The sequence below is a fragment of the Macrobrachium nipponense genome, chromosome 27 (genome assembly GCF_015104395.2).
Source record: "Macrobrachium nipponense isolate FS-2020 chromosome 27, ASM1510439v2, whole genome shotgun sequence".
Lineage (NCBI taxonomy): Eukaryota > Metazoa > Arthropoda > Malacostraca > Decapoda > Palaemonidae > Macrobrachium > Macrobrachium nipponense.
In genome coordinates this window covers 10788929-10816124 of record NC_087216.1, presented here as the reverse complement: position 1 = coordinate 10816124, position 27196 = coordinate 10788929, and the positions used below count along the sequence as shown (strand labels likewise).

Here is a 27196-nt window from a genome sequence, read left to right as displayed (position 1 = left end):
TTTATAGTCTGGTTACTCATGACCGATCTAGGAAAAAATGGAGAGAGAGAGAGAGATCATAGGAATTAGGCAAAAGATTAACGGGATAAACTAAACAGATAATCCATCCAAATCACAAAAGATTAACCTTACTGAAACCATTAAGAGAGAGAGAGAGAGAGAGAGAGAGAGAGAGAGAGAGAGAGAGAGAGAGAGAGAGAGAGAGAGAGAGAGAGAGAGAGAGAGAGAGAGAGAGAGAGCAACAAACCCACTTAGGGGAAAATAAATACTAATGCAGATCGGGTTTATTAATTCAAAAAGTGGAGAGTCGTCTAACATGATCATGAAACAGCAAGAAAACAGATGTGGTTCACATAAGGGTACTGAGTTGTAACAGGACGACGTGAAATGCTCCCGTCATTGCAATTTGGTTGCTCGAATAAGTTTTGTAATACGGCAATAACCAGTTTTATCTTTGTAGAATACAGTTTGTTAACTTGAGTGTTTTTACTGTTTATCACCATTTTTCGAAGAAGTGGTGTCTACTTCGATATTTTGTTTGATATCAACTTTGTTAATTATTCTTCATTGACAATGTACTAGATACATGCAGTAAAGTATTTAATATAATAAATACAAATGTTAAGTTTTTTCTGCTTTCTAATAAACTTTTATACCATACAATACATTAGGTGACAATAGAACGAAGAATAGCAGGTCATCAAGTATGTGCCATATCTATGGTGTCCGCAATGGCAAGAAGAAGAATCGTGTTTTAAATGCGTTATTCGTGGAAAATATAAAATATGCATTTTAAGTCACAAAATTCCAGTGATTATTGAAAATGCAAGCATAAAGAATTATGTTGACATTATTTTTATAAAATTTGGTCGCAGTAAAGATATTAAACTAGCTATTCGACATCAGATCGGACACAAACAACTTGAAGGAAGACAAACATTCTCAAGGTGACTGACAGGTGGCTGCTGAGCCTGAGCTGAGAGGTCGACGAACAGCTGATTCGGTATGTGACTTGCTAACAGTGCTTTTTCAGCAAGATGTAAGTTTCTTACTCGTGTAAAATTTAGATAGGGTGTTATTTTAAGGCTTGATGAAATTATTGTCCAACTCAGACCTTGCAATGGGTTTTGAAAGTTTTAGTTTAGACTTTATACCATTTAGGCCTATACCTAGTTTAGCTAACTTTCCTACCGGTAACTTAGCGTATGAATTAGAGATTTCTTGGATTGACATTATTTAAGCTTTACGTATAAAACAGCGGGAATTCCTGGTGTTATATAATGGCAAATTGTCTAATATACCTGCTTAAATCTCATGTAAAACCTAGGCATTTCTTAAATGGCAGGATTACCTATCTGTCAGGGGTACCTAAGGTACCTAGTACCTTAGTATACCTACCTAGTAAAAACCTTAAGTTACCAGTAGTTTCGCCTAGGTACATTTTTAAAACATTTTCCATACTTACCTATATGATTGGGTTGAATTTGATGTACATTTTCATAGGCAATGCTTAGTAGATAACCCATAGGTAGATAGCCTATTGCACACTTCGCTCTGTTAGAATATAGGGTAGTAGGCCTAGTACTAGGTTGGTAGCTAGTACTAGCCTACTAGCTACCTACCTATATAGGCTATAGGACTAGTAGTACCTAGGTAGTAGCTACCTAGTAGGTAGGTAGCTACTAGTACACAATTTTTCATCGTGGGGGGGTTTGTGACCCCCTCTGCTTAGGCTAGCTGAGGGGATGCCACATTAGGAAAGGTTAGGTTAAGAGGCATCCCTGTTGTCTCCTGTGAAAATTGGCTCGGTAAAACTGAAGACCACTATCGCACTCCTCTGGTTTAGGTAAAACTGGAGACTATACTAATAGGTATTGCGCACCTCTGGTTTTGGTAATTACCGGTTTATATGCAAAATGGGTGCCGTGTTTAGTAGCCTATTAGTCCCTTGGGGATGAACATAAAGAGTAAGCAAAGAGAGTACTACCTAAATACCATAAACATAAAAGATACCTACAAGCATAAAGAAAGGGCAGTAAGTATTAGCAGAAAAGACTAATTTAGTAAGTTGTTATCCCCTGTCACTGACACAGATGTTTTATGTGGAGGAGAACATTGAAACTATCCCCATTCAGTTTGGCTCAGCAGTTTGCACGCTGATACACAACCTTCACTTGGAAAGACTGAGAGTGGTAGGCACTTTTTTCTTGTCCGCAGAATAACAAGTCACGAAGTCAGTTGTCATGCCTCCCTCCAGTCAGCATTTTGACTTGACCTGTGGTTGAACTTACTTGCTGACCTTTGTGTAAGGAGGAAAGGCACGGACTTCCTTCTCTAACTAGTTGGCTTTCTTCCGGGTGAACTTCATCCATAGAAGTCCTGACACTGTATACTGTATATGCTTTTCTCATGACAAGTTGCTTCCGAGAGTAACCACTTATTTCAAATGTTATTCCTTGTGGACTTGCCTTGATTTATTCAATGTTTAAAGCTGAGGTACCAGTGAAGAATATTCCAATAGCTGGGACATTTATCTGCCATGCAGTGACCTTTTCAAGGCCTCCATTGCTTTCAAGTGCATCATGCAAAGCCACTGGGGCCTTCATGCTATCTTTCGTGAAGGGTCAGGTCGAAATGAATGCAGAGTTCAGCTTTCTTTATTGCGTGGCAGATTGGTAGTGACTATTAGAAAGGGCAACTTCATGTTTTTGTGGCTCTGAAGGATGAGCATTTCTGAGTAAACTTTCATAGGACCTTTAGGAAGTGCCTCTGCATTGTATGTGAAAGGACCTTTTTCATGTTCAAAGGCCAGTTATTTGGATTGGGAACAAGCCCTTAAGTGTTCATTTGAGTGTTCATCATGATGTTGACTTGATCCCATTTGTATGGGATATGCCTTTTAAATTATCTTGATAATTAACATGTTCTAATATCTTTGGAGGCCCAGCTCCAAACATTTTGTCATAATCTGGGGACAGAATAAACTATGAGAAGTAGAATCTTGTGCCAAGGCAGCAGGCAAAGTACCTGGGCATGCTGATAAACAAGGCAGCACCAAGAGTCTTTTGTTCCCACTTAAATACAAACCATAACTTTTATATAGAACTATCATAATTGTGAGCTGGAGCAGTTGTTTTACTTGGTAGCAAGGTTATTAACTGGTTGTTATGAAGACTAAATTTGGGGAAAGCCCCTCACTGACCTTCTGTCACTTTTCTCTTGGCAATTGAAGAGTAGATGTCTTGCTGTGCTCTCTCTTTCCTGTCATTGAATGATTTGGATGAGCAGTTGAATTGCTATCTTTTACTCTATCTTTGTGTTCTTTACTTTAATTTTCTTTGGAACGGAGAAAGAGCACAAACAGCACCTTTGTAAGAGACTTGGGCATCCTTATGGACATTTCATGTCACTTGTGATGGTTGATTGCCACAGGTACAGATTTCATTTTGGGTAAGGTATGCACCTATGTCTTCCCATGTAAGAAGTGTGTTGACATGGCCTCTCTTCAGTTAGAGAAGTTTGGTCAGAAGAGTAGGAAAGACAAGAGGCATTTGCTGGTCTCCTAGATGTGTAAGCCAGAAGTATATCATAATTCCACTTCTAACCGTTTCTGATTACACATGTAGCGTAAGAAAAGGTATTATATAGACAGGTGAGTGTATTGTTTCTCTTCATTCACTTATCTGGCACTATGTTACTGCATAGTTAACAAGCTTTAGCTAAGCTTGCATCCAAGAATACTCCTATAAAGACTTTTAGGTTTGTGTGAAAAATGCTGTTTGGTCTAAAAACTTTTAGTTTTTTATAAAAAAAATTTTTGTACTGTACAAGCTGTATTCATGTGACAAAACATTACAGTGTTTAATTTTTTTAGATTATTTGCAACAATTGATATAACTTTTCTTTTCAGTTATAATAATGGCAGAGACAGGAAAGAAACCATCATGCAAAATTGGTCCATCTATCTTGAATGCCGATTTATCTAATTTGCACGAGTCATGTATCAAGGTAAGTGGGTTTATAGTAATACATTATGTACAATCATGAAGCAAAATTTTGGTTCAGTGTTAACTGTGTGTGTATTTCATATTTAATATAAAAATACTGATTATAGATTACAGAACTGTAAAATATTATTTCACTCAAATGATTGGAATCATATTTTGCCTTTTGCTCTTATGGGGATATAACCTTAGTTTTGTAGTATATGGATATCTTTTGGTACATCCTAGTTTGGTCATTGAACTTGGTAACAAAGTAGTAGTACTTAATTAGCAGTATGTGGATGAGGAAATAGGGTACTGCCTATGTCCTCTTCAGTCAGGGTTCACTTTTTTTTTTTTAGCTTTGTTCATGTTAGGAACTCTTGCATCAAGTTCTACCCTCAAAGCTTGTTTAGCCAGCCCTCTGGCTCTCAAGGGGTGGGGATTCCTCTTGTTCTCATTCATGTGTTTCTAGCAAAACTCAAAATGTATCACTGTCATAGAATTTATTAGCCAGGAGCTTGATGAGATACTTTTGTGGCCAGTGCAAGCCTTGCAGTACTGGATAGGTAATGAGAACCCAACCCAACTTACAAGTCCTGAGTGTTGAGGTCTCCCTAGTACTGGCAGGCACAGAATGTGGTGACCATTTCTTTCTAGTTTCATGAAATGATCATTAATGCTGATTTGTCCTTAGCCATTCAAAGAACTTTTAAGTTTCACAGGTGATGGAGGGAGGTGTCTTGCAGCAACACACTACCTTCACCTCAGTTTATCTCTGGACATTGCTCACAAATCATTGAATTCTTCTCCTTAGGACCTATGGTAGTTACTTAACAGGTTGTGGAGTCTCCAAGCTCCTCTCAGACATAAAAGCATCTCAAGTAAGGTGTACAGTACATGGATGACAAAAGGCAGGAGGTTGAGTGTTGAATATTTGGCCGTTTCCCCTGCCTTCAATTCTTCTTTCCTGTGTAAGGCAGTGGTCAAGTAAATGCTTGACTGGCTACATTTGAGGTATACCTAACAGTTGGACAAACTATCTTAGACCTTCAGCTCATAAAGTGTGAATCCTGCTTCTCTCCAGTATAATACGGGTGTTTTGTGGTAAAGCTAGCATCTGAACCCATCAATTTATACTGAACTATCTGATCTGTGCTAGCATTCTTTAGGGCTGCTCTTGATTATCAACAGTTTTCCTTAGCAGTAGTAGTTTAGAAACCTTGCACTCTAGCTGAGGACTCCTTATCACTAAATCCCTATGCCAAACTATATAAGAAGTTACAGAAGCTGCTGCTCCCTTACTGATGACATAGCATTTCCAGATGGAGATTCGGCTTGTGTGTCAGTTAATAAACTATCCTCCCATGTAAAGAGTGGGTCTCCTACTTAAAGGCAATGGTTTATTTTTTTTTCAAAGTGTGGGTCATTGATATTTTATGTAGGTTACAAACTAGAGCCTTTTATTCTTTGGCTTTTCTGATGAACTTTATTTGATATATAATTTTTTTGTCATTTCAACAGATGTTAGAAAGTGGTGCAGATTATCTTCATTTAGATGTTATGGATGGGCATTTTGTGCCAAATTTAACATTTGGACATCCTTTGGTCAAATGTTTACGTCCAAAGGTTCCAGAGGCTTTCTTTGACATGCATATGATGGTAGCAAATCCAGAAAAGGTATTTCATTGATTTCTTTCTATTTAGAATTTTGTTCTTGTTGGTTACGTATTTTGATTTTATGTTTTGTGTGTGAAGGCTTAGTAAATTGTAAAACAGTAAAATATATTATGAAGAGAATATGAAAATTATGACATTTTTTTGTATATCGATATTAACTTGATCCTTGACTCCCGGTTTTTTGCACATAATATTTTATAATGAAAAGATTAATTTCTTGGCTCTGTAATAGAAGCTGCTCATAATAGTACATGTCTTTTCAGTGGGTGGATCCAATGGCTGATGCTGGTGCTGATCAGTATACTTTCCATATTGAGGCAACAGATGGATGCAAGGCTTGATACGCCAATCAAAGAAGCTGGTATGAAGGTGAGTAATATGTACTTGTTTTGTACTTCATGGATGTGAAAAGTCAGTTTTTTATTAAGCGTGTTCTCTTAGGTGTTTCTGTTAGTTGAATTTTCTGGGAGGCCACAGATTCTAAACACAGTTTGCAGTACTTTTACTGAATACTACTTCAAAATCTGGTTAGTCTACATCAGATTTTTCAGAGAACCTAATTTTTAGGCAGTTTTCAGAAACATAGCCTCATTACTAAGTTATCCAGCACATTCTAAATGTGTGTGCAACAAACCATCAGCCGGAATTGGTTGTTGGAACTTGGTTATAAGGTAGTTACATAATGGTTATTTAATTTCTTGGAAAATAAGCTTTCACAGTAAACCTGTGCCCCGTAGTGGGGTAGTGTCTTCTGCCTTCAGCCCCTAGCTGCAACCCTTATCATTCCCTGTGCTGTACCACCTTTCATATTCTTTCTTCCATCTTACCTTTCCACCCTCTCCTAACAATTGATTCATAGTGCAACTGTGAGGGTTTTCCTCCTGTTACACCTTTCAAACTTTTTACTGTCAATTTTGGTTTCAGTGTTGAATGACCTTATAGGTTCCAGTGCTTTGCCTTTAACCTAAATTCTACATTAAATTCAATTCAGTACAGTAAACCCATGCATGTATATTCATAAGTATATTGCAATAGCATGATTTAAATAACTATAGTTTTCAGTCCTGCTTAAGAAAATTACCTCATGTATTGGTAGTTTATATGATCATTGCCAGAAAAGGTGAAGGGAACAAATGTGATTTCAAGATCTATTTGCTCATATATTTATAGGGAAATATCAAGGTCTATGCATCACTGTAGAAATACTCAAAGTGAGATGCTAAGGTATCCCTTGTTTCCAATATATTTGCCTTTTAAGTATAGAAAGTTGCAGTTAATTAGCTATTTTTACACATGCAACTTACCCGGCAGATATATACTTAGCTTATGTCTCCGACGCCCGACAGAATTCAAAACTCGCGGCACACGCTACAGGTAGGTCAGGTGATCACCCCCTCCCCCTACCGCCGCTGGGTGGCGGTAATAGGAATCATTCCCGTTTTCTGACAGAATTTTTTCTGTCGCCGGTGCTGACAACAACTTTGTTGTTAGCTCCTGATTAGAATTTCTTGCTTGCTTCGCCGAGGATTATTTGGAAGTATTTGATCTTTGGTTGTTGGCATACGCTTTGTGTTAGTAATTATGTCCGAGTTAACACCTGGAACTCTGTTTAGAGTATGTGTAATGAGGGATGCAAGGTGAGGTTGCCTAAGGCTACTTTGGACCCTCACACTGTTTGTGTAAAATGTAGGGGGTAGGGATTGTTCGGTTAAGGATACGTGTGAGGTATGTGAGAACTTAACTGAATTACAATGGAAAGAACTAACTTCGATGTTAGAAGTTAGAGAAAGGATAGGATTAGAAAAGCTTCAGCTAGAAGTTCAAGTAGATCCTGTTCTGCGGAACAGGATAGTATTTCTAACCCTGTAGTAGCTTCGCCATCTTCCTTTTTGGTTTCAGCTCCTTCCCCCCGCAGCGAACCCGCAGATGTGTCTGTCGAGAGAGCCGCTGTGGAAGCTTCAATCCGCAATTTGCAACAGCAATTGCGGGATATGAATCAAGGTAAGGGTGAAGTTGTCTAGTGATAAATGCAGTGTCCAAAATGCAGTGGAGGGGGGGCGTCTGGACCGACTCGCATCGCTCCTAGGCCTAGACCTCTTTCAGACTCCCATGCCCAAGGGAGGAGGAATGTCGAAAGCCGCAAGGGGGATGTAGAGTATCCCCAACGTCAGGCGTCCCTTCAGCAGGTCCTGTAGACTCGTCCCAGGCTGCTATAGAGAGCTATAGGAAAAGCCTCTTAGGGAAGTGTTTTTCCGACTCTGATTCGTCCTCTCCTAAACGAGGATGGAGCTCTTCTTACAAATCGCACCCTCTCAAGAGAGCCTGGAAACCTCCAGGAGTAGGCGCTCTAGACTCCAGCCCGGAGCCTTTTCCGGAGTATTCTCCTGCGCCTAAGAAGGCTATGAAGGATCCGGAATCCTCTCCAGAAGGGATTCGGTCATCTACTAAGAGATTCCTGTTGGATCTCCAAGAGAATCTCTCTTCGTTAGTAGGCTCGCTTTCGACTAGTAGGCGCAAGGAGCCTTCTCGCAGGAAGGACGCCTCTCTTCCAGTCAAGAGGTCTGTTAGGAAGGAGGAGTATGATAGACGATCTTCTCCAGTAAGAGCCTATTCGCCTCCTAGAGTAGACGACTCCTTTGAAACTTCGTCGAGACAGGGAAGATGGTATTCTCCTCGTAGAAGCTCGGAAGCTAGGAGTCATAGCGCACGGCAGGAAGTAGGCGGTAGATCCTCTCCTTGTAGGAGTAAAGAAAGAGTCTACTTACGAGAAGACGATCGGTTCGTATCTGTCGAACGATCTCCGAGGAGTAGGATCTCCTCTGCAAGTGGTAGGAAAGGACGAGAACGCTCTAATAAGAGAGATAGAAGCGAGAAAGGCTCTCCGTCTAAGGATGTTTCTAGAAGGCGCCAACGTTCGATAGGACGACTGGATGATAGAGTCTCGTTAAGTTACTCGAGACCTTATGATAGGCTTTCTTCGAGGGAGTCAAGCGCTTCTCCTAGTAGGTTCCAAGAGTCTATGAAGAACCTAAACAGGGGTTCGCGCACTACTCCTGGAAGAGTATCTAGAACGGACGCTTACCGTTCTCCTAGCAGGCGTCGAGAGCCTGAAAGGAGCCTAATCGAGGATCTGCGCCCTACTCCTGTAAGACGATCAAGAGTAGGCGCAAGCGCTTCCCCTCAAAGGCAGCAAGAGCCTAAAAAGAGCCTTTCCAAGGATTTGCGCCCTAATCCTGGTAGATCAGGAGTAGGCTCTGACGCCTCTCCTCGTAAGATTCAGGAGCCTGAAAGGAGCCTTCTGTCAGGCGCTCTCCCTACTCCTAAGAGTTACAGAAGAGTAGGCGCAAGCGCCTCTCCTCACAGGCGCCAAGAGCCTGAAAGGATCCTGACTTTGGATTCGCGCCCTACTCATAGTAGGCGCTCGAGAATGGAAACGAGTTTTTCTCCGGATAGGCGCCAAGAGCCTAATAACTCAGGCTCTCGATCCTCTCGATCCTCTCCTAGTAGGTATCAAGAACCTAGGGAGAGAAGTAAAGCGGACTTTTGTTCTTTACCGAGGAAACAGATCTCGGGGATTGAACGGGCGGCTCCTTCGGACGAGCTCTTGAAGGATAAGAGTCGCATACCGGCCAGGACTTCTTCGCCGAAGAAGTCTCCCTCTCCGAATGTAACTTTGGAGGAAGTCTCGGAGGAGGAAGAGACGAAAGAAGTAGGAGTCTCTGATTATAAGAGACTTTCTGCATTACTTCTTCAGGAGTTTGGGGACTCACTTTGTTCAGCTGATCCTCCTTCTCCGGGATCTTTGCTATCAAGTACGAAGTTGGCGAAATCCCCTTCTTTTGTCAAGATGCGGCCAACCCTATCTATGAGGAAGGCCATCAAGAATCTGGAGAACTGGCTCCTGGTTAAGAAGGAGGCAGGTAAGACGGTGTTTTTGTGTCCTCCGTCTAGATTGACAGGTAAGCCGGGTGTCTGGTACGACACGAAGGAACCCATGGGGTTAGGCCTTCCGGCTTCTGCAAACGCGGATTTTTCTGCTTTAGTAGAATCTTCTAGAAGACGCTCGCTACTGTCGGCTAAAGCGTCTTGGGGAATGTGCGAGATGGACCATTTACTCAAGGGTCTATTTCGCACACTTGAAGTCTTCAACTTCATGGATTGGGCCTTAGGAGCTCTAGCAAAAAGAGCGCAAGATCCGGAGTTCGTGACTATGGAGGTGCTATCAAGTGTCCTTTCATGTTTGGACAAGGCGGTCATGGATGGATCCACAGAAGTAGCATCTCTCTTTGGGGCAGGAGTGCTCAAAAAGAGATCTGTTTATAGCTCGTTTCTCTCCAAGTCTGTTTCGCCATTACAGAGATCCTCTTTGCTTTTTTCTCCGCTCTCGGGATACCTTTTTCCTCAGGAGACAGTGAGGGACATTTCCAGATCACTGTCGGAGAAAGCTACGCAGGATCTTCTTGCTCAGTCCGCCAAGAGGCTTAAACCGGCGGTGCCGATGGCTAAGAGAGAGGAACAGCGAATAAGTGTCGTTCCAACAGCCCTTTCGAGGAAGAACAACCTCAAGACCCGCAACTAAGAGTAGAAGGCCGTTCAAGAGAGGAAGATCTTCTCGAAGGCCATTCTCGAAGCCGCAGTGAGACAGGAGTCCTCCAGACTCCAGTAGGAGCCAGACTTTTGAGGTTCTCGAAAGTCTGGGCTCAGAGAGGGGCGGACAACTGGTCCCTCTCGATCCTCGAGAGAGGATACCTGATCCCCTTCCGGGTGAGAAAAACCGACCCTTAACATCCACTCCAAGGGAGTTAGTTAGCGGCAAGATACAGAGATCCTTTAAAAAACCAAGCACTATTACATCTGGTGCAACAGATGCTAGAAAAGAAGGCGATAGAAAAGGTGTTAGACAATTCACCAGGATTTTACAATCGCCTCTTTCTGGTACCAAAAGCCTCCGGGGGAGTGGAGACCAGTGCTGGACGTAAGCGCTCTGAATCACTTTGTGATCAAAACAAGTTCACGATGGAGACGACGTCGTCAGTTCTTTCAGCGCTAAGAAAAGGAGATTGGATGGTGTCATTGGATCTCCAAGATGCCTACTTTCATGTACCCATCCATCCCTCGTCCAGAAGGTATCTAAGATTCATGATACAGGGCCAAGTATATCAGTTTCGCGCCCTTTGTTTCGGTCTTTCCACAGCTCCCCAAGTTTTTCACGGGATTGATGAAAAATGTAGCACATTGGCTGCATTTAAAAGGAATAAGGATATCGCTGTATCCTCGACGATTGGTTGATTCGCTCGCAATCCAGGGATCAGTGTCTGGAGGACCTAAGATCAACGTTGGATTTGACTCAGTCTCTGGGACTGTTTAGTGAACCTCGGGAAATCCCAGATGGATCCCCAGCAAAGCATTGTCTATCTGGGGATTCTGATGGATTCTCGGGGTTTTCAAGTGTTTCCGTCCGTAGAAAGACAGGAACGGTGCATTCTAAAAGTGAAGACCTTCCTAGAGAAAGAACAATGTTCCGCGAGGGAATGGATGAGTCTTCTGGGGACCCTCTCCTCATTGGAACAGTTCGTTTCTCTAGGGAGGTTCACATAAGACCTCTTCAATTCTTCTTGAAGGAGAATTGGGACCAGAAGAATCAGGATCTGTGGGAATCTTTTCCTCTGTCCAGAGAGATAAAGAAAAACCTCAGCTGGTGGTTAGAACCAGGCAGACTGAACGAGGGACTATCGCTGCAGTTACCGAGCCCCTCCCTAGTGTTGTTTACAGACGCATCGGAGACGGGATGGGGGGCGACGTTGGGCCGAGAGAAGTGTCAGGCACCTGGAGTGGGGAACAGGTGTCCTGGCACATCAACGATAAAAAGTGTTAGTGGCGGTGCATCTGGCTCTCAGGCAGTGGGAAGCCCAAGTCGCAAACTCAGTGTTGCAGGTAAATTCCGACAACACGACAGCTCTAGCCTACATAAGGAAACAGGGGGGACTCACTCCCTCTCACTGTACAAGAAGGCGAAAGAGCTTCTTCTATGGTCAAAGGAGCGGAACATCACACTCTTGACGAGGTTTATACAAGGCGAGAAAAACCGTTCAGAGCAGACTTGTGAGCAGGAGAGATCAAGTCATTTCCACGGAGTGGACTCTACACTCAGAGGTCTGCAATCAAATTTGGAACCTTAGGGGAAGGTCAAACATAGACCTGTTTGCAACTCATTGGAATGCCAGGCTGGAGAACTACTGCTCTCCGATTTCAGATCCAAGAGCAGTAGCGATAGACGGCCTACTCCTAAATTGGGAAGGAATAGACGGCTACGCTTTTCCTCCTTTCAAGATCATAGGAAACATAGTAAGGAAGTTTGTTCTGACGAAAGGAGTAAAATTGACCCTAATCGCCCCATTTTGGCCAGCTCAAGAGTGGTTCACAGAGGTACTGGAAATGGATGATAGATTTTCCAAGGTACCTTCCTTTACGGAACGATCTTCTCAGACAGCCCCACTTCGACAGATACCACAAAAACCTCCCGCGCTCGGTCTGACTGCCTTCAGACTGTCGAAGGACTCGTCAGAGCGAAGGGGTTTTCACGCGCTGCTGCAAAGGCAATTGCAAGGGCCAGGAGGCCGTCAACGATACGCGTGTACCAGTCGAAGTGGGAAGTGTTCCGAAGGTGGGCCAGGAATCAGAATGTATCCTCTTCCAGTAACCATCTGTGTGACGGAAATAGCAGATTTCCTCTTATATTTGAGACTAAAATGTAACCTTGCAGTCTCGACTATAAAAGGTTATAAAAGTATGCTTTCCTTGGTGTTTAGACATACAGGGCTTAACATCACAGATGACAAGATTTACACGATTTGATTAAATCATTTGAGACTTCGAAGTCCAAGACAGCCAGACCACCCAGCTGGAACCTGGATGTGGTACTGAGGTTTCTCATGTCAGAGAAATTTGAACCTCCCAATAACTCAACGTTCAGAGACTTGACTAGAAAATCAATTTTTCTCTTTGCATTAGCATCAGCTAAAAGGATTAGTGAACTCAGGCGTTAGAAGGCACAGTGGGCTTCAGAAAAGGATTCTGCAGTGTGTGTTCATTTAACCCCCTATTTTTAGCAAAAAAATGAGAATCCTTCTAAGCTTGGCCAAGGACGTTTGAAGTTAAAGGATTGACTTCCCTGGTAGGGAGAGAAATAGAGAGAACTTTGTGTCCGGTAAGGAGCCTCAAGTTCTATCTAGAGAGGAAAAAACAAATGGGAGAAACTCCAGAGAGCCTTTGGTGCTCGGTAAGAGATCCGAGAAGAACGATGTCAAAGAATGCACAGGCATTCTTTATCAGAGAAACTATTAAAGAAGCACATGTTGCCTGTGAAGAGGAATACCTCGGGCAGCTGAGAGTGAAAGCGCATGAGGTCAGAGCCGTAGCAACCTCATTAGCTTTCCACAAGAATATGTCGTTAAACGATTTAATTGGATCCACATATTGGAGATGCAATTCTGTGTTTGCGTCTAACTATTCGAGAGATGTACGTGACTTATGATAAGTGCTTCTCTCTCGGACCTTACGTGTCTGCGGATTCGGTGCTGGGACAGGGGGCTGAAACCAATCTAGCTTAGTTTAGATAGATTAGGGATTTTAATCTTGTGGTGTTGTTTTTATGGTCGATTGAAAGTGGTCAGGAAAAAGTACCATTTTCAATTCGTAGTGTATAACAAAGTAGTGTGGTCAGGTGGTCGAGATTGGTTGTTTTCATGCTCCTTGTAATGTTTTGGACCTAGGCTCTGTCTTGTAAGAGGGTTAGTCCCCGTTGATACGACAAAGGTGAAGGCTCTACCATGTAAGTGGGATAGGCCCCATTGGTATGATCCAAATAAGGCTCTGTCGAGTAAGCGGGCTCGCCCCCATTGACATGATCCAGAAGGGTTCTCAGTGTAGGTCTCATCCTCACTGGAACTCTCGAGGCAAGCAGACTCATAGACAGTTCTCATGAAGTCTTCTGCCCAATAAGGTAGGAATCAAGGTAATTAAGTTTATTTATAGTACCTACAACAAAAGTTGTTTTCCCTGTTTTTGAATTGCTATTCATATTGATTAACTATCTCTTACCCTCCTCCAAGGGTGTCAATCAGCTAAGTATATATCTGCCGGGTAAGTTGCATGTGTAAAAATGAAATTGTTAAGATACAATAAAGTTTTACACATACTTACCTGGCAGATATATACGTTTAATGGCCCACCCCATCCTCCCCTCAGGAGATAGGAGGAAGAAAAATTCTGTCAGAAAACGGAATGATTCCTATTACTGTCCCCCACCCAGCGGGCGGTAGGGGGTGATCACCTGACCTACCTTGTAGCGTGTGCCGCGAGTTTTGAATTCTGTCGGGCGTCGGAGACATAAGCTAAGTATATATCTGCCAGGTAAGTATGTGTAAAACTTTATTGTATCTTAACAATTTCATTTTTCAACATTTTATGTCTAGTAAATCTAGATGAATGTACATAGTTCAGAAAGTTTAAGGAGGAAGATAGAAATTAAGAAAATATTACATTTGTTGCAGAAAACCATACATTAGTTATGTGTGACACACAAAAAAAGTTATATCAAGATGTTTTCTTAGCAGCATTAAAAACAAATCAATAATTCATTAGGTTTTAGGTTTCCCAGAAATTTTTATCTTGCTTCAGTGATTATTTACTAAATTAGCTGCTTTCATGTTGAGCTCGGGGAATATTGTATAACTTTCATATTCTATTTGAAATAGGTTGGCATAGGTGTTAAGCCTGGGACTCCCATTGAAGTTGTTGTGCCTTATGCTGATGAAGCAGATATGATTCTAATCATGACTGTAGAGCCTGGCTTTGGTGGTCAGAAGTTCATGGGGGATATGATGCCTAAAGTTGAGTATATCCGCTCAAAGTTTCCAGATATGGACATAGAAGTTGATGGTGGTGTTGGACCCGGTACTATTGATGCATGTGCTCAGGTAAGTTTCTTACTCTTCATTTCTTTCTTTATCCACTAAATGTTTGTAAACCTGCAGAAGTATGAGGGCAAGTTATTTAAAGTTGTTTAGCAATTAGGTATATCCAAATAGAAGTAGATTCAGGGCAGAAGGATATTCAGTACTGGTTGATTTGGATAACCTCACTGTACTGTGTTTACTTTAGCAGTGTGAACTGTCTATATAGGAGAAATTGAAAAAGGCTTATAAACAAGTTTCATATTTTATGTGTTATGTCTAAGATAGTTAGTTGTACACATCAATGTGATCCCAGTTTTAGAATGTAAAACTGTGACTTGATTTTACCACATACTTTCTTTTTTAATGTGGTTTTACAGTTTACTGGGGATGTTCTCACATAGTTGTAAAGCAATTAATCACCATGAAAGTTGAAAATGCTTAAAAACTCCTGTAATGAGAACTGCTATGGGGTAGATTGAAATTGCTCAGTTGAACATTTCATGGGAGTTGAAAGGAAAAGTCGTGTTTATTAACTTGTGGCAAGGATAGTTACATTCATTCATTACAGTATCTTTAATAGAGACTATGTGAGGCTAGTTAGAAATAGAAGACTAGTTACAAGTAAGATTCCTCTCTGCTGACTTTGTGTCAAAAGTTGCTGCACCTTTCATTAATGTAGTGGCTAGTTGGTAGATAAAAGTAAAACATAATTTTTAGTTATGTTTACTTTCAAAAAATGTTACAGTAGGCATTTCATAAGGTGGTTGCCTCTTTTGTTGCTCCATGTATGAAACTAATATGGCAGTTTGGGGATTACTGTTCAGTTTTGATCTCTGAAGCATATGTAGTTAGTGAATGCATCTTATTATGGCACTAGTTTTTTTTTTACATATTGTTTTACATTAGGGAAAATCTTATTTTAAAAGACAAATTAAATTTTCTCTAAAAAAAAACATTATTTATAATTTAACTGGTATGTATAGCTGCACAAAGTCCAGCACTCAGAAGTGCAGAGGAAAAGATGAAGAACCATCTCTAGAATTTACAGTAAGTTTGTGAGAGCACAATTAGTTGTAGTCTCTTGACGATCTCACACTCCTGGAGTAGTGTGAACTGCTAAGCAAAACACTTGTGAAGGGAGATAGACTGAGAAGAGTAAAAGTAATGGCTTTGCTGAAAAAAAATTAGATGTATTAATTGATTGATAAAAACCCCTTACTTTTATTTTAGTTTGGTTAGCAACGTACCTCTGAGGAAGAGAGCTACCATTGATACCCCAGTAAACAAAGACCAGAGTAGGCTCCTGGGGCATGAGGTGTATGACAAGTGGTGAATCCATAGACCCAGAAGCTATGAGGAGTGTAACGAAATAACTGAAACTCAATTATGACAAGAAAGAAGTGAATTAAGATAAAACCAAGGAAGAAGCACACTTAATGCTGCTGGAAGGCATAGAAGTAGCAACCTGGGACAATCTACAGATGGTAGAGTAACCAAATACACAATCAGGATGTGGCTGACGATAAATCCCCATGTAATGACTGGATGAACATGCATAGTTTAAAAGTAGTGCCAGGGGAAAAAGACATCCATATTCTTTAAAAAAAAAAAAAAAAAAAAAAAAAAAAAAAAAAAAAAAAAAAAAAAAAAAAAAAAAGTCTTGACATCTCAAGGTATCAGCTTGTAAATCCTAATGTTCAAATTCTTTTTAAAAAGCAGAAAAGTTGCTAAAGCTTAAATTCCATGTTTTGACGTACACTACAGCATCTGCTTCCTCAGTGGCACCATGACACTGCATTGTCTTCAATAGTGCCCTAACACACTGAGAAACCCAAGCTATTACTATGCGTTTTCTTCAGTAGCGGACCATCAGCAAGAACACACCAGTCTGGGCAAGATATCTCTGCAGAGAGAGTATGAAACCATTCACACAACAGCACACAGTACAACCATAGACCAGTGGACCTGGAAGGAGCCCAGTCAAATAAAGCTTTCATAGATAGGGAGAGGGCAAACCTGAGAAAACTTAACATCCATGCAATCTCCTGAAAAGTATGGAAATAAGAAGTAACTATTCAGTGCTCTAAGTGTCAACAAAACTTACTGACATCATGATCCTAAAGTTCTAGTAGAAAGCACAAAGACCCAAATTTGTTAAAGACCACATTACCATCCCAATATATTAAACGAAAGAACAGCTGATGTGGAGAGGATCATTGCAAAGGAAGTCATAGTGAAAACTCCAAACAAGTAAATGGAGGACTTAGGGTAACAGGCAGACCTGAGAAAACCACCAAAGACATGGTGGTACTACCAAGAATCAGGTGTTAGCACAACTCGATGATACCAGAGGAGAGAACCATAAAAGCGTCCAGATGAAGATCAAGACATATGGAGGTACAAGATACAACACAGCTGGGGATTAGGCAGCAGTCACAAGACCACAGGAGACTGAGGAGCCCTCTGCTTGATTCACAGAACTTCTTGGCAAGGGAAAAGGTGGCAGACACATTACTGTAATACAGTGTGGAACTGCTAACTAGGACATAGGCAGAAATGGAAAATGAGGATCAAGGACATCGATATGACTAACTGGAGGGCACCAGAGGACATTTAAAGAGTAATGCAAAAAATAATGTCGTGCCTGACTAAGCAAGAAGCATTAAGATCTCCTGAGGGTTGCTAGAATCCAAAGCAGGGTAACTGAGAACAGTGAAGCTTGAGACCATGAGGTAGGTGAGGGTATGCAGAAAGTCAAGATGCAGGACACACCAAAGTGAATAGGCAGGTTTTGAAGAGACAAGAATGGGGTCAAAAGAACACCTCTTAGGATGACCTAGTTCACTGCCAACAACATAGGGTGCAGCTGAAGGAGTGCTGAAGGAATGACAAAATATAGAATCATGACCAACTTGATATTACCAGAGTTCCAAGGCGAGAAGAATCAACTCAGTGAATTGAACAGGAGCAGAACCCCGAATGTTAAAAATCTATTAGAAGTTAACTCTGTCAGAAAGTGAAACATGAAAAAACAGAACAAAAAGGATAAAACAACAAATACTGGAAAAGAAATTGTAGTAGACTTTGGATGCAACACTTTTAATGCAGTTGGAGCCTCGAACGAGTGAAAGATGTTAGTTTGTTTGTTTGTATGGTTTTTTTACGTTGCATGGAACCAGTGGTTATTCAGCAACGGGACCAACGGCTTTACGTGACTTCCGAACCACGTCAAGAGAGTACTTCTATCACCAGAAATACACATCTCTCATTCCTCAATTGAATGGCCGAGAATCAAAGCCGCGACCACCGAGATGAGAAGCAAACACCAAACTAACCACGCCACCGAGGCGCTTAAAAGATGTTGGTGATAGACAGTGGACTGGGCATGTGTGGGGAGCCTTTCTTCTTGAAGTTCTTTTAAATATACCAAATTTGTAACTAATTTGTATTTTTCATAACTAACAAACCTGAGGTCTTAACATTAGGATTTACTAGCGCCAAGCTGGAAACCGGTAGAATTAAAATTACACTTGTGAGATCCAGGGACTAATGGCATCTATACCAGGTCACGGGGCATGTATACCCAGAATGCCCCCGGCTACCTGTGACCCATCAGTTATATTTCTAACCCAGTTTAGACTGCTAGAGGGGTGGTTCGAGGTGGGCCTTTAACTGTGAAGACCTCAGGTTTGTTAGTTATGAAAAATACAAATTACGTAGTTACAAATTTGGTATTTGTTCATACACGAAACAAACCTTCGGTCTTAACATTAGGATAGACTTACTATTGGAGGGAGGTAAGTCTCTACAACTGACTGGGAGTTTGCCACCTTATCCATTTCCGAATATATAGGGAAATTCTAGAGAATGGACAATGAACCTAGGACCAAAGATATAAGCGGATCTATTGGTTTCTCCCACTGGGTGTAGATACCATTCTACTGTTTACTCTTGTCCCTTGCGACTGGATCCACCTTCACCCCTCTTTTCCTTATTATCCAGAGGGGTGTGTTGCTACTGAAAAAGTATATCATCAGCTAAGATAGCTTTCACAGTATGGCTGACCATCTCACCTGCATCTAGTCCGTTCCAGCACATGACGGTACTCTCCTTCATATTGCCCGTAGTTAAAGTAGGAAGAAAGTAGTAAAGAAAAAAGACCAGTCATCCCATTCATTCTACTTTCATACCTTCATCTTAGACTAGACGCAAACTGACCCGCCAGGGGCACTGGATGAACTATATCACTTGTTGGGCCGCCACAACTGGACCCAAGGAAAAGGTGTCCAAGGATCTATGGGCAACATCTTTCAAATAAAATGAGGTGAAAGTTGTTTGGCGCTTCCACACGCCAGCTTTCAGAATTTTTATCCCACAGACATGTTCTTCTTAAATGCCAGGGAAGCACTCACACCCCCTGATGTCATGAGCTCTAGCTCCCACCTGGCTATCTGACCCTCCGTCTTCTGCAGTATAAGCATTTCTGATCGTCTCCCTTAGCCAAAATGATATTGTATTCTTGGACACTTCCTTCTTGTTCCGTCCTGTACTTACGAACAACCTCTGGCACCCCGGCCTGAGGTGCCTTGTTCTCTTTAAGTACTCCCTTAGTGCCCTGACGGGGCACAGGAGCATTTCAGCTTTGTCGTTGTCTACAAAGTCTGCCAAGGAAGGTATGGTAAAGGAGTCGAATCTGCCGTCTACTATTGTTGGATTTTGGGTCTTTGCCACGAATTCTGGGACAAACTCACACACCATTGATCTCCAACCTCTCGAGTGCTTTATGAGATATGAGAGGCCATGTAGCTCACCCCAGCCTTTTTGGGTTGAAGCCAGGGCCAATAAGAAGACTGTCTTCAGGGTCAGGCTCCTATCCGTGGACTGCCTTAGTAGTTCGTAAGGGGGTTTTGTCAGACTACTCAGTACCTTGGTCAGATCCCAAATCTGGGCTTTAGCTCCTTTGGTGGGCATGACTGTTCAAAGCTCCTCATCAGCATGGCCAACTCCCATGAAGACGATATGTCCACTCCTGTCATTCGTAAGACTGAGGCTAGAGCAGCCCTGTACCCCTTCACTGCAGATACAGACATATGTTTTTCTGTTCTGAGATATATCAGAAAGTCTGCTAACTGCTGAATAGTGGTACCGAGTGGAGACACGTTCCCCCTACGACACCAATCACAGTATGCTGACCACTTCCCTTGGTATACTGTCGCAGATGATTTTCTGATATTACCTGCCATCTGAGTTGCTGCTTTCTGCGAAAACCCTCGCTCTCGGAGGAGGTACTTGACAGTCTCCACCCGTGAAGCGATAGGGACTTTCACCGACTGGTGGTACCGTCTCCCACGTGAGGCTGACACAGAAGGTTTGCTCCATGGAGGTAACTCTCTTGGCACATCTACTAGGAGTTCCAGTAGGTCTGGAAAACCACTCTGCTTTCGGCCATAACGGGGCTACCAGGGTCATCTTGAGGTTCTGAGACCGCATTACCCTGTTCAGAACCTGACGGATTAGACAAAATGGAGGAAATGCGTACACGTCCAGATTGTCCCAGGGGTGTTGTAGCGCATCTTCTGCTACTGCCTCTGCGTCCGGGACTACTGAACAATACACTTCCAACTTTTTGTTGTACCTGGTTGCGAATAGGTCTATGATCGGTCCTTCCCACAACATGAGCATCCTGTCCACTACCTGTTGGTGTAGGGACCACTCCGTTCCCAGAATCTGATCCCTGCGGCTCAACTTGTCGGCCACTATGTTTCTTTTTTCCCGGAATATACCATGGCCTTGATGTCTACCAGGTTCTCTATAGCCCACTGGTGAAGTTGAACTGTCATCACATGTAACTGCCGAGAAACTAGGCCTCCTTGCTTGTTTATATAAGCTACTACTGTGGTGTTGTCTGACATCAATACCACTGAGTGTCCCTTTACCCTCTCCCTGAATTCTTGTAGAGCCAGGAAAGCTGCTTTCAACTCCAGCACGTTTATATGGAGTTCTCTGTCCTTGCAACTCCATTTTGCTGACACCATCAACTCCTCCATATGGGCTCCCCAGCCTTCTAGTGACGCATCCGAGAACAGCAAGAGGTCTGGGGAGGATTGTTGAAGGGGGACACCCACTGTCAGATTGTCGTCGTCCACCCACCACAGCAAGTCTTTCCTCACTTCTGCCGACAAGGGAATTTGCTCGTACGGGTGATCTACTGTTGGTGACCTAAAACTCCTTCATCCTCCATTGTAGGGACCGAAGGTGTAGCCTTCCTTGTGGTACTAGCTTCTCCAGGGAGGTTAGGATTCCCAGCACCACCTGCCACTGTCTTGCTGGCTGTGTCTGCTTTCCCAGAAAGGCATTCACCACTTGTTTGCATTTCTGTACTCTTTGGTCTGTCGGGAATACTTTGGCTTGTGTTTTTTGTGTCTATCACCATTCCCAGATATTTCCAAACGTTGACTTGGATCCAGCTGCGACTTCTGCTGATTCACCACAATACCCAGGCTGTGACAAACTGCAGGAGGGCCGCCCTGTCCCTGAGTAATTTCTCCCTGGACTTTGCTATCACCAGCCAATCGCCAGATATCTTATCAGCCTGATCCCTGAAGCATGCGCCCACGCCGACAGAGGGTGAACACTCTTGTAAAAACTTGAGGAGACGTTGTCAATCCGAAGCACAGGACCTTGAACTCGAAAGCTTTCCCTGCAAGACTGAAGCGGAGAATTTCCTTGGAGACTGATGGACTGGTATCTGAAAGTATGCGTCCTTTGAATCGACTGTCAGCATAAAGTCTCCGATTCTGACTGCTTGTAGAACCGTTTTCGGAGTTTCCATCTTGAACTGGTTTTCCTTAAAAACAGATTCAGCGTTGACAGGTCTATTACTGTCCCCTCCACTCCCCGTTGGCTTTGGGTACCAGGAAAATCCTGCTGTAGAAGCCTTTTGTCGGACTGCATACTTGTTGCACAGCTCCTTTTTCCATCATCTTCTTCACTTCGTCCTGCAGAATAGTGGCCTTTTGAGATTTGTGGGCATAAGTGACGTGGGGTAATGGTTGATCTGTCAGGGGCGGGGTTACCTCGAACGAATCAAAATACCCGATCCTGAGAACATCCACCACCCACTGCTCTGCCCCATAGTTCCTGCCACACCTTCCAGTGATTTGCCAGGCAACCCCCCACTGGTGTGGCCGAGTGATGGGAGGCGCCCATCCTATCTTCTTGAGCCTCTCCCCCTTCCCCTATTGCCCTTGTTCCTCTGTTGTTTCTATTGTGAAAGGGCCGATGAGTTATCCTCTTTGGGGAAGAGGGTCTTGTGACTCTATTAGGGATGCTATGTCTCACTGGTTTCTTTCGAGACATCTGCTGTTGTCTTCCCTCCAAAGGAATAGTTTGACTGTTAGAGGTTTTCCTAACTGCCTGTTGCACCAACCTATCGTTAGTGTCCATCCTTCTTCTATCTATCGCTTCTTCCAGTATGACCTCTGGCAACAGTAGTTGCGATTCCAAGATATCCCCATTCCTCATTAAAAACTAACAGGGAATCCAAATCCACATTGTGGGCTTAGTCCTAGCCAATGCTGCATCTCTCCTCATTAGCAGGATATTTGCCCAAACATTGGCACTTACGTTTGTCAGGTACGCAATCGCCTTGGACCCCTGACTGTAGTAATCTAATGAACAATGGTTCATCCACTTACTTTGTTGTCCTTGGTGGTGCTTCCGAGGGATGGAACTTTTCGCCACTGCTGTTAACCAAAGGTCTAACCAGGACGCAGCCTGAAAGACAGAAGCTGTTGCTTCTAACGTGGCAGCCTCTTGGTACGTCATCGAAGGGCACTCCATTTAACCTGATCCAAGGTTAATCCAGGCCTTAACCTTACACTTATTAGGGTTCATTTGTCCTAGACAGCAAAGGGACCTTCGGTGTCGTATAATATTTCCTTTGCTTTATCATTGGAGGGGGAATAAATTTAAATGATCTATTAGATCTTAAGGAATTATCCCTCCCTGCAATCTTTGCGTTTACGTGTTGCAAGACCGATTCCGCATGACTCCGAACAAGGCAATTCATACGACACCTTGGTATCCCTCTTTAGGTCCAAACGCTATGTCAATTCCAGGAGGAAGCATACTGGCCGGTGTTTCTGTCTTCTCCGAAAGGCTATTGAATTGACGAATCAAATCAATAACCTCTGCATACGAGGCCAGCAACTCTTGGTTTTCTCCTTCTCCGGCTCTAGTGTACCACTCCCTCCGTCACGAGAGATGTGTTGTCTCGCCTCTATCTTCTGACAGACGGCCCGGAATTCCACGGCTGCCTGCCCTACGGCCGCGGCTCTTTGATCTTTGCTGGCCGCTGTTGGCTCGATCCCAGATAGTCAGCAGGGGAACGAGAACGTCTCACTCTTTCTCTGCTCACGGATCTAGAGCGAGAATCTCGTCTAGATCTCCAAGATGAAGGCTCCCTTAAGACAGAGGTAAGTTCCGTCTTTTATTAGCATTGGGCAATCGTTTTCGAGCGTCGGCGAGACCCGCCCCGGCCTCGGCCTTCTATCCAGACGGACACTGCCTTCACGAACGTATCCGCCGAGGTTGCCAACTCTCTATTTTTCGTACTTTTAATAGGAGCCTTTCATCGTCCTTCGTACGTATTTTGAACGGCCTTACGGGCGAAACTGGGACCTGCATTCCATCCTCTGCTGCACCTTTCGCCGCCGCCAACGTCGATTTTACCAGAGGTATCGCAGTTTTTTTTTTTTTTTTTTTTTTTTTTTTTTCCCCGATCCGAACTGGCAACTCCGCCTCGGCCCGCTAGCTCGCCGGCCGTCACCTCTCTCGCTTGTTCGGACTCTTGCGAACGGCTTGCGTCTGGCAACCTTGTGCTTAATAGCCACTGATTTTCCGACCTTCTTGCTGACTTGGAAATGACAGTCTTCGTCCGAAGAAGAAAAGGAAGAATTGATTCTTCTCCTCTTGGCCCGAGGATCCGCTAGGAACTCCCGAATCCTCCTCCAACGCTTGACTGGCGCTCGCCGTGACGTTATCGGACTTAGCGATGACGCCGAACTAGAGGAAGAAGACGAAGAAGGCGAATCACACTTTTTCTTTTTGTCTCTTATTCATTCTCTCCTCTATATCCTGTAACTTCTGCATTACAGTTTGCATTGACGGATCAGAAGGCGTATTAGCGTCTGGGTGCAGCGAAAAAAAAAGGCCGAGAATCGGTCTGTGACGTCATCACGCCTGCCATCTCAGAGTGTGACGTATGTTGTGACGTCATCCCTCTCGTAGGGAGAGACTGAGAGGTTTAAACTGCTGGTAACCGCACGTTTGCTGCCAAATTACCTCCCACGTTCTGCATCGCTGTAAATACTGAGTGGGATGGTGAAGCAGCGGCATTAATTCCCATAAATTGCAAGCCCGGGGGATGAGGAACATTCAGCGCTGCCGGACCCTGCTGGAACCGTGACGTCATATAATGCGCAAGCAGACCATCCAAGGTTGGTACGCCTGGTAGGCCTAGCGCTGACCACGTACCATCTAACCTATGCGCTTGAGTAGCAGGAGCCTGGAACAAAGATGGCGGATCTCCCCCTCTACTTGCTGGGAACAAAGGAGAGTGCAAATTATTCATAAAATTACCCAAGGCCCCTCCTGACGTTTCGATACAGAACCGCTAGGAGAAACCGAACGGGGTATGAGACAATTCAAAAGCAGGTGGAGAAACATATGGAGCAGCCTGGTTTATTACCGATACAAAAGAAGCCGGTAAGGTTTGGTCATCCAAAGATGGCGTCACCCCTTTCTTTTGTATTGGCTTTTCCCATAGAACTTCTTCCACTGTTCCACCGACCAACCGCGACAAACAGACACGGATTAGTAACCGTACATACGTTTTCCCTGCACCTACTACACGTTGGATGAGGATCCGTCGACACAGAGGTTAGGAACCTAGAACAAGGGAAGCCACTGACTCCTGGGCATTTCCTTTGTCTCCTCTTCGAAGCGGTAGACGATCCCGATGTTGAGGCAAAATTCTCCATCATACCATGTATACACTCTTATCACACACTGACCACACTTGGAGAAAGAAAAGGAATGAAAAATAAAAAATGAAATGGATAAAGAACGGGCAAACTGAAAAACCGGCTTTAAATGAGATAGACAGTAACACGTCTTATCTTAAAGGCGGTAGGAAAATAACTGATGGGTCACAGGTAGCCGGGGGCATTCTGGGTATACATGCCCCGTGACCTGGTATAGATGCCATTAGTCCCTGGATCTCACAAGTGTAATTTTAATTCTACCGGTTTCCAGCTTGGCGCTAGTAAATCCTAATGTTAAGACCGAAGGTTTGTTTCGTGTATGAACAAATGGTCTTTGGGTTTGTGTATAATAAACATTTAACCACCACACCATGATTCACTTTGTTTTTGTCATGTCACTTAAACAAGGTAATGCAAATATCATAGTTGTCATGCAAAGCTAGTAGATTACTTTCCCTTTTTATCTGTTTTTGACAGGCTGGTGCAAACATGATAGTCTCAGGCAGTGCAGTTGTGAATGCTGAAGATCCTAAAGCTGTCATCTCTCTTTTGAGGACCAGTGTAGAAAATGCATTGTGAAGCTTTACATTTTATGTTGTTGGTGCAATGTTTCCTATAGTCAAGAAGGTAATATGTTAAAGAAATATTTCAAAATACAGAAAGTACAATATACTTGAGTAACCTTTTTATATTTGGTAAAAAGTAATAAGGTTAATTTATAATGGTTTATGTTCATTGTGCTTTAGATTTTAAGGTTTTAGGTTTCTTGACATACAAATGAATTTACTGATAATAGACATTCCATTTCACAACAGTATTAATGTAGGATAACTACTTTTTTTCACCATGAATACTCACTACACATCTAGAAGGGTAGTACCAGGTTTGCACAAATGTCATCCAGCCTAATGCAGACATTTGAGTTCCAGTAGGACGTCTTGTTTCCTATTTCTGACAATTTTAGGCTTTAAAGTATTGTAGGTATAGAGTTAATTTGTATATTAGCACCCCATAAGTCACCCTTAGAGGGAGGATGAAATTCTTTTTGAAATGTGTAGGCAACAGTCAAAATTTGTGTAAGTGTTACAAATTAATATGATTTTCAACTCTGGTATGATCATGAAGTATCTGAATCTGCAAAATTCCTCAACTTAAAAGGTTAATCACAATTTGTCAGAAAATAAAATTGAGTTGAGAACAATCTACTGTACTTGCTTATTGTTACAGGGTTGTATAGCAAGGTTTGAATCCATGGTGTTCACTACCAGTTCTTGATTCTGATGGTAATACCTGAAAGGAAACCTGCAAGATTTGAGAAAATCATTCCTTGCAAGTAGGCAAGTTAAATAGAGCTGCTATATGTCATATAAATTTTCCATTGCATGTATAAGAAATAAAACACTAGTTAATGTACTTGGTCTTCAGTGAACTTTCAGGATAATTGCAGCAGAAATACAGCAGACTTATCTTTTTGGCTTGATAATTATAGTATACAGTTTCTTGTCAGATATACTTCGTATTCCATACCAACAAAAGCAGTTGTAATAAATAGGTGTACTTTACCACAGTCAGAAATCCCAGCTGTTATAGGTCAAGTTAGCAACACACAAAATTAACTTTATTGTGAAAACTTTTTGTGGTCAATGAAGGAATTGTAATATCCATTTTGATAAGAGGCCAAAGACAATACTTGTGAATAAATAAGCCAAAAAACCTTATAAATTCATAAGAATTGCAGTTTTACCTAAACCTAGTAATTAATAGATTTCATAAATCTCGGGTCACACAAGTTTTATACAAATATTTATTAAAAATGGTAAATGTAAAAGAAACTGCATAAATTCTTTATTGTAAAGTATACAAAAATAGTAAAATTTAAAAATGGTCAATATAAATTATATGACATCACAAACAACAAACACTGAACAGATAGTATATGTAATCAATCTTAACACCAACCACCAGCAAGACCAGCTTGAAAAAAATATTTTCAGTTTTCACTATAATGTTAAGAACATTTGTTCAAACCTGCACTTCAAGACAAAGGGTTTACAGGGTGTGTAGAAAAGCTAAACTTAATACAACTGAAGACTTGTACAGCTTCAGCATTCCACCTTGCTCCACTAACATCATTCATTTCCTCTCTTCTTGCTTCAGTTTTACATGAATTCCTCAGAAATTACTTGGTTTTTAAGACTTTCTTGAAGCTGGGAAAAACTGCTATATAGAAAAAACACAACAATTGTGTGAATGACATAACCACCTAGAATTCCCAGGAGTCTAGCCAGCGAATTTGGTTTATAGTACCATTTTCAAAACCAGGTTCCAAGTTATGCATTCCATATGCAAGTGGAGAAAACATGTAAGCATGAAATATAAATATAGAATCTTAAGTAACTATCACAGATATTAGCAAAAAAAATATTCAAAATTTTTAAAAGTACATTTTCAGTCAAGCTAAGAGATTCTTTAGCATTTGTAAATACTAAGACTTTTGACATCCTGGATATAAAAAATATTTCTAAGTTAC

At 42.3% G+C, this 27196-nt stretch overlaps 2 protein-coding genes across 2 annotated transcripts in view; one reads left to right on the top strand and one right to left on the bottom strand.

Annotated features, from left to right (window-relative positions):
- Window positions 1-749: 749 nt before the first annotated feature.
- LOC135200822 (ribulose-phosphate 3-epimerase-like) lies at window positions 750-26618 on the top strand. The gene is given in 7 exon segments (XM_064229496.1): window positions 750-1003; window positions 3911-4008; window positions 5508-5663; window positions 5927-5991; window positions 5993-6032; window positions 14420-14641; window positions 25144-26618. Coding segments are annotated over 6 exon segments (675 nt in total). The 5' UTR covers window positions 750-1003; window positions 3911-3918; the 3' UTR covers window positions 25246-26618.
- LOC135200823 (protein O-mannosyl-transferase 2-like) overlaps window positions 26500-27196 on the bottom strand; it is a 43780-nt gene continuing 43083 nt past the window's right edge. The window contains 1 exon segment of the mRNA XM_064229497.1: window positions 26500-27054. Coding sequence (XP_064085567.1) covers window positions 26930-27054 — 125 coding nt within the window. The 3' untranslated portion in view covers window positions 26500-26929.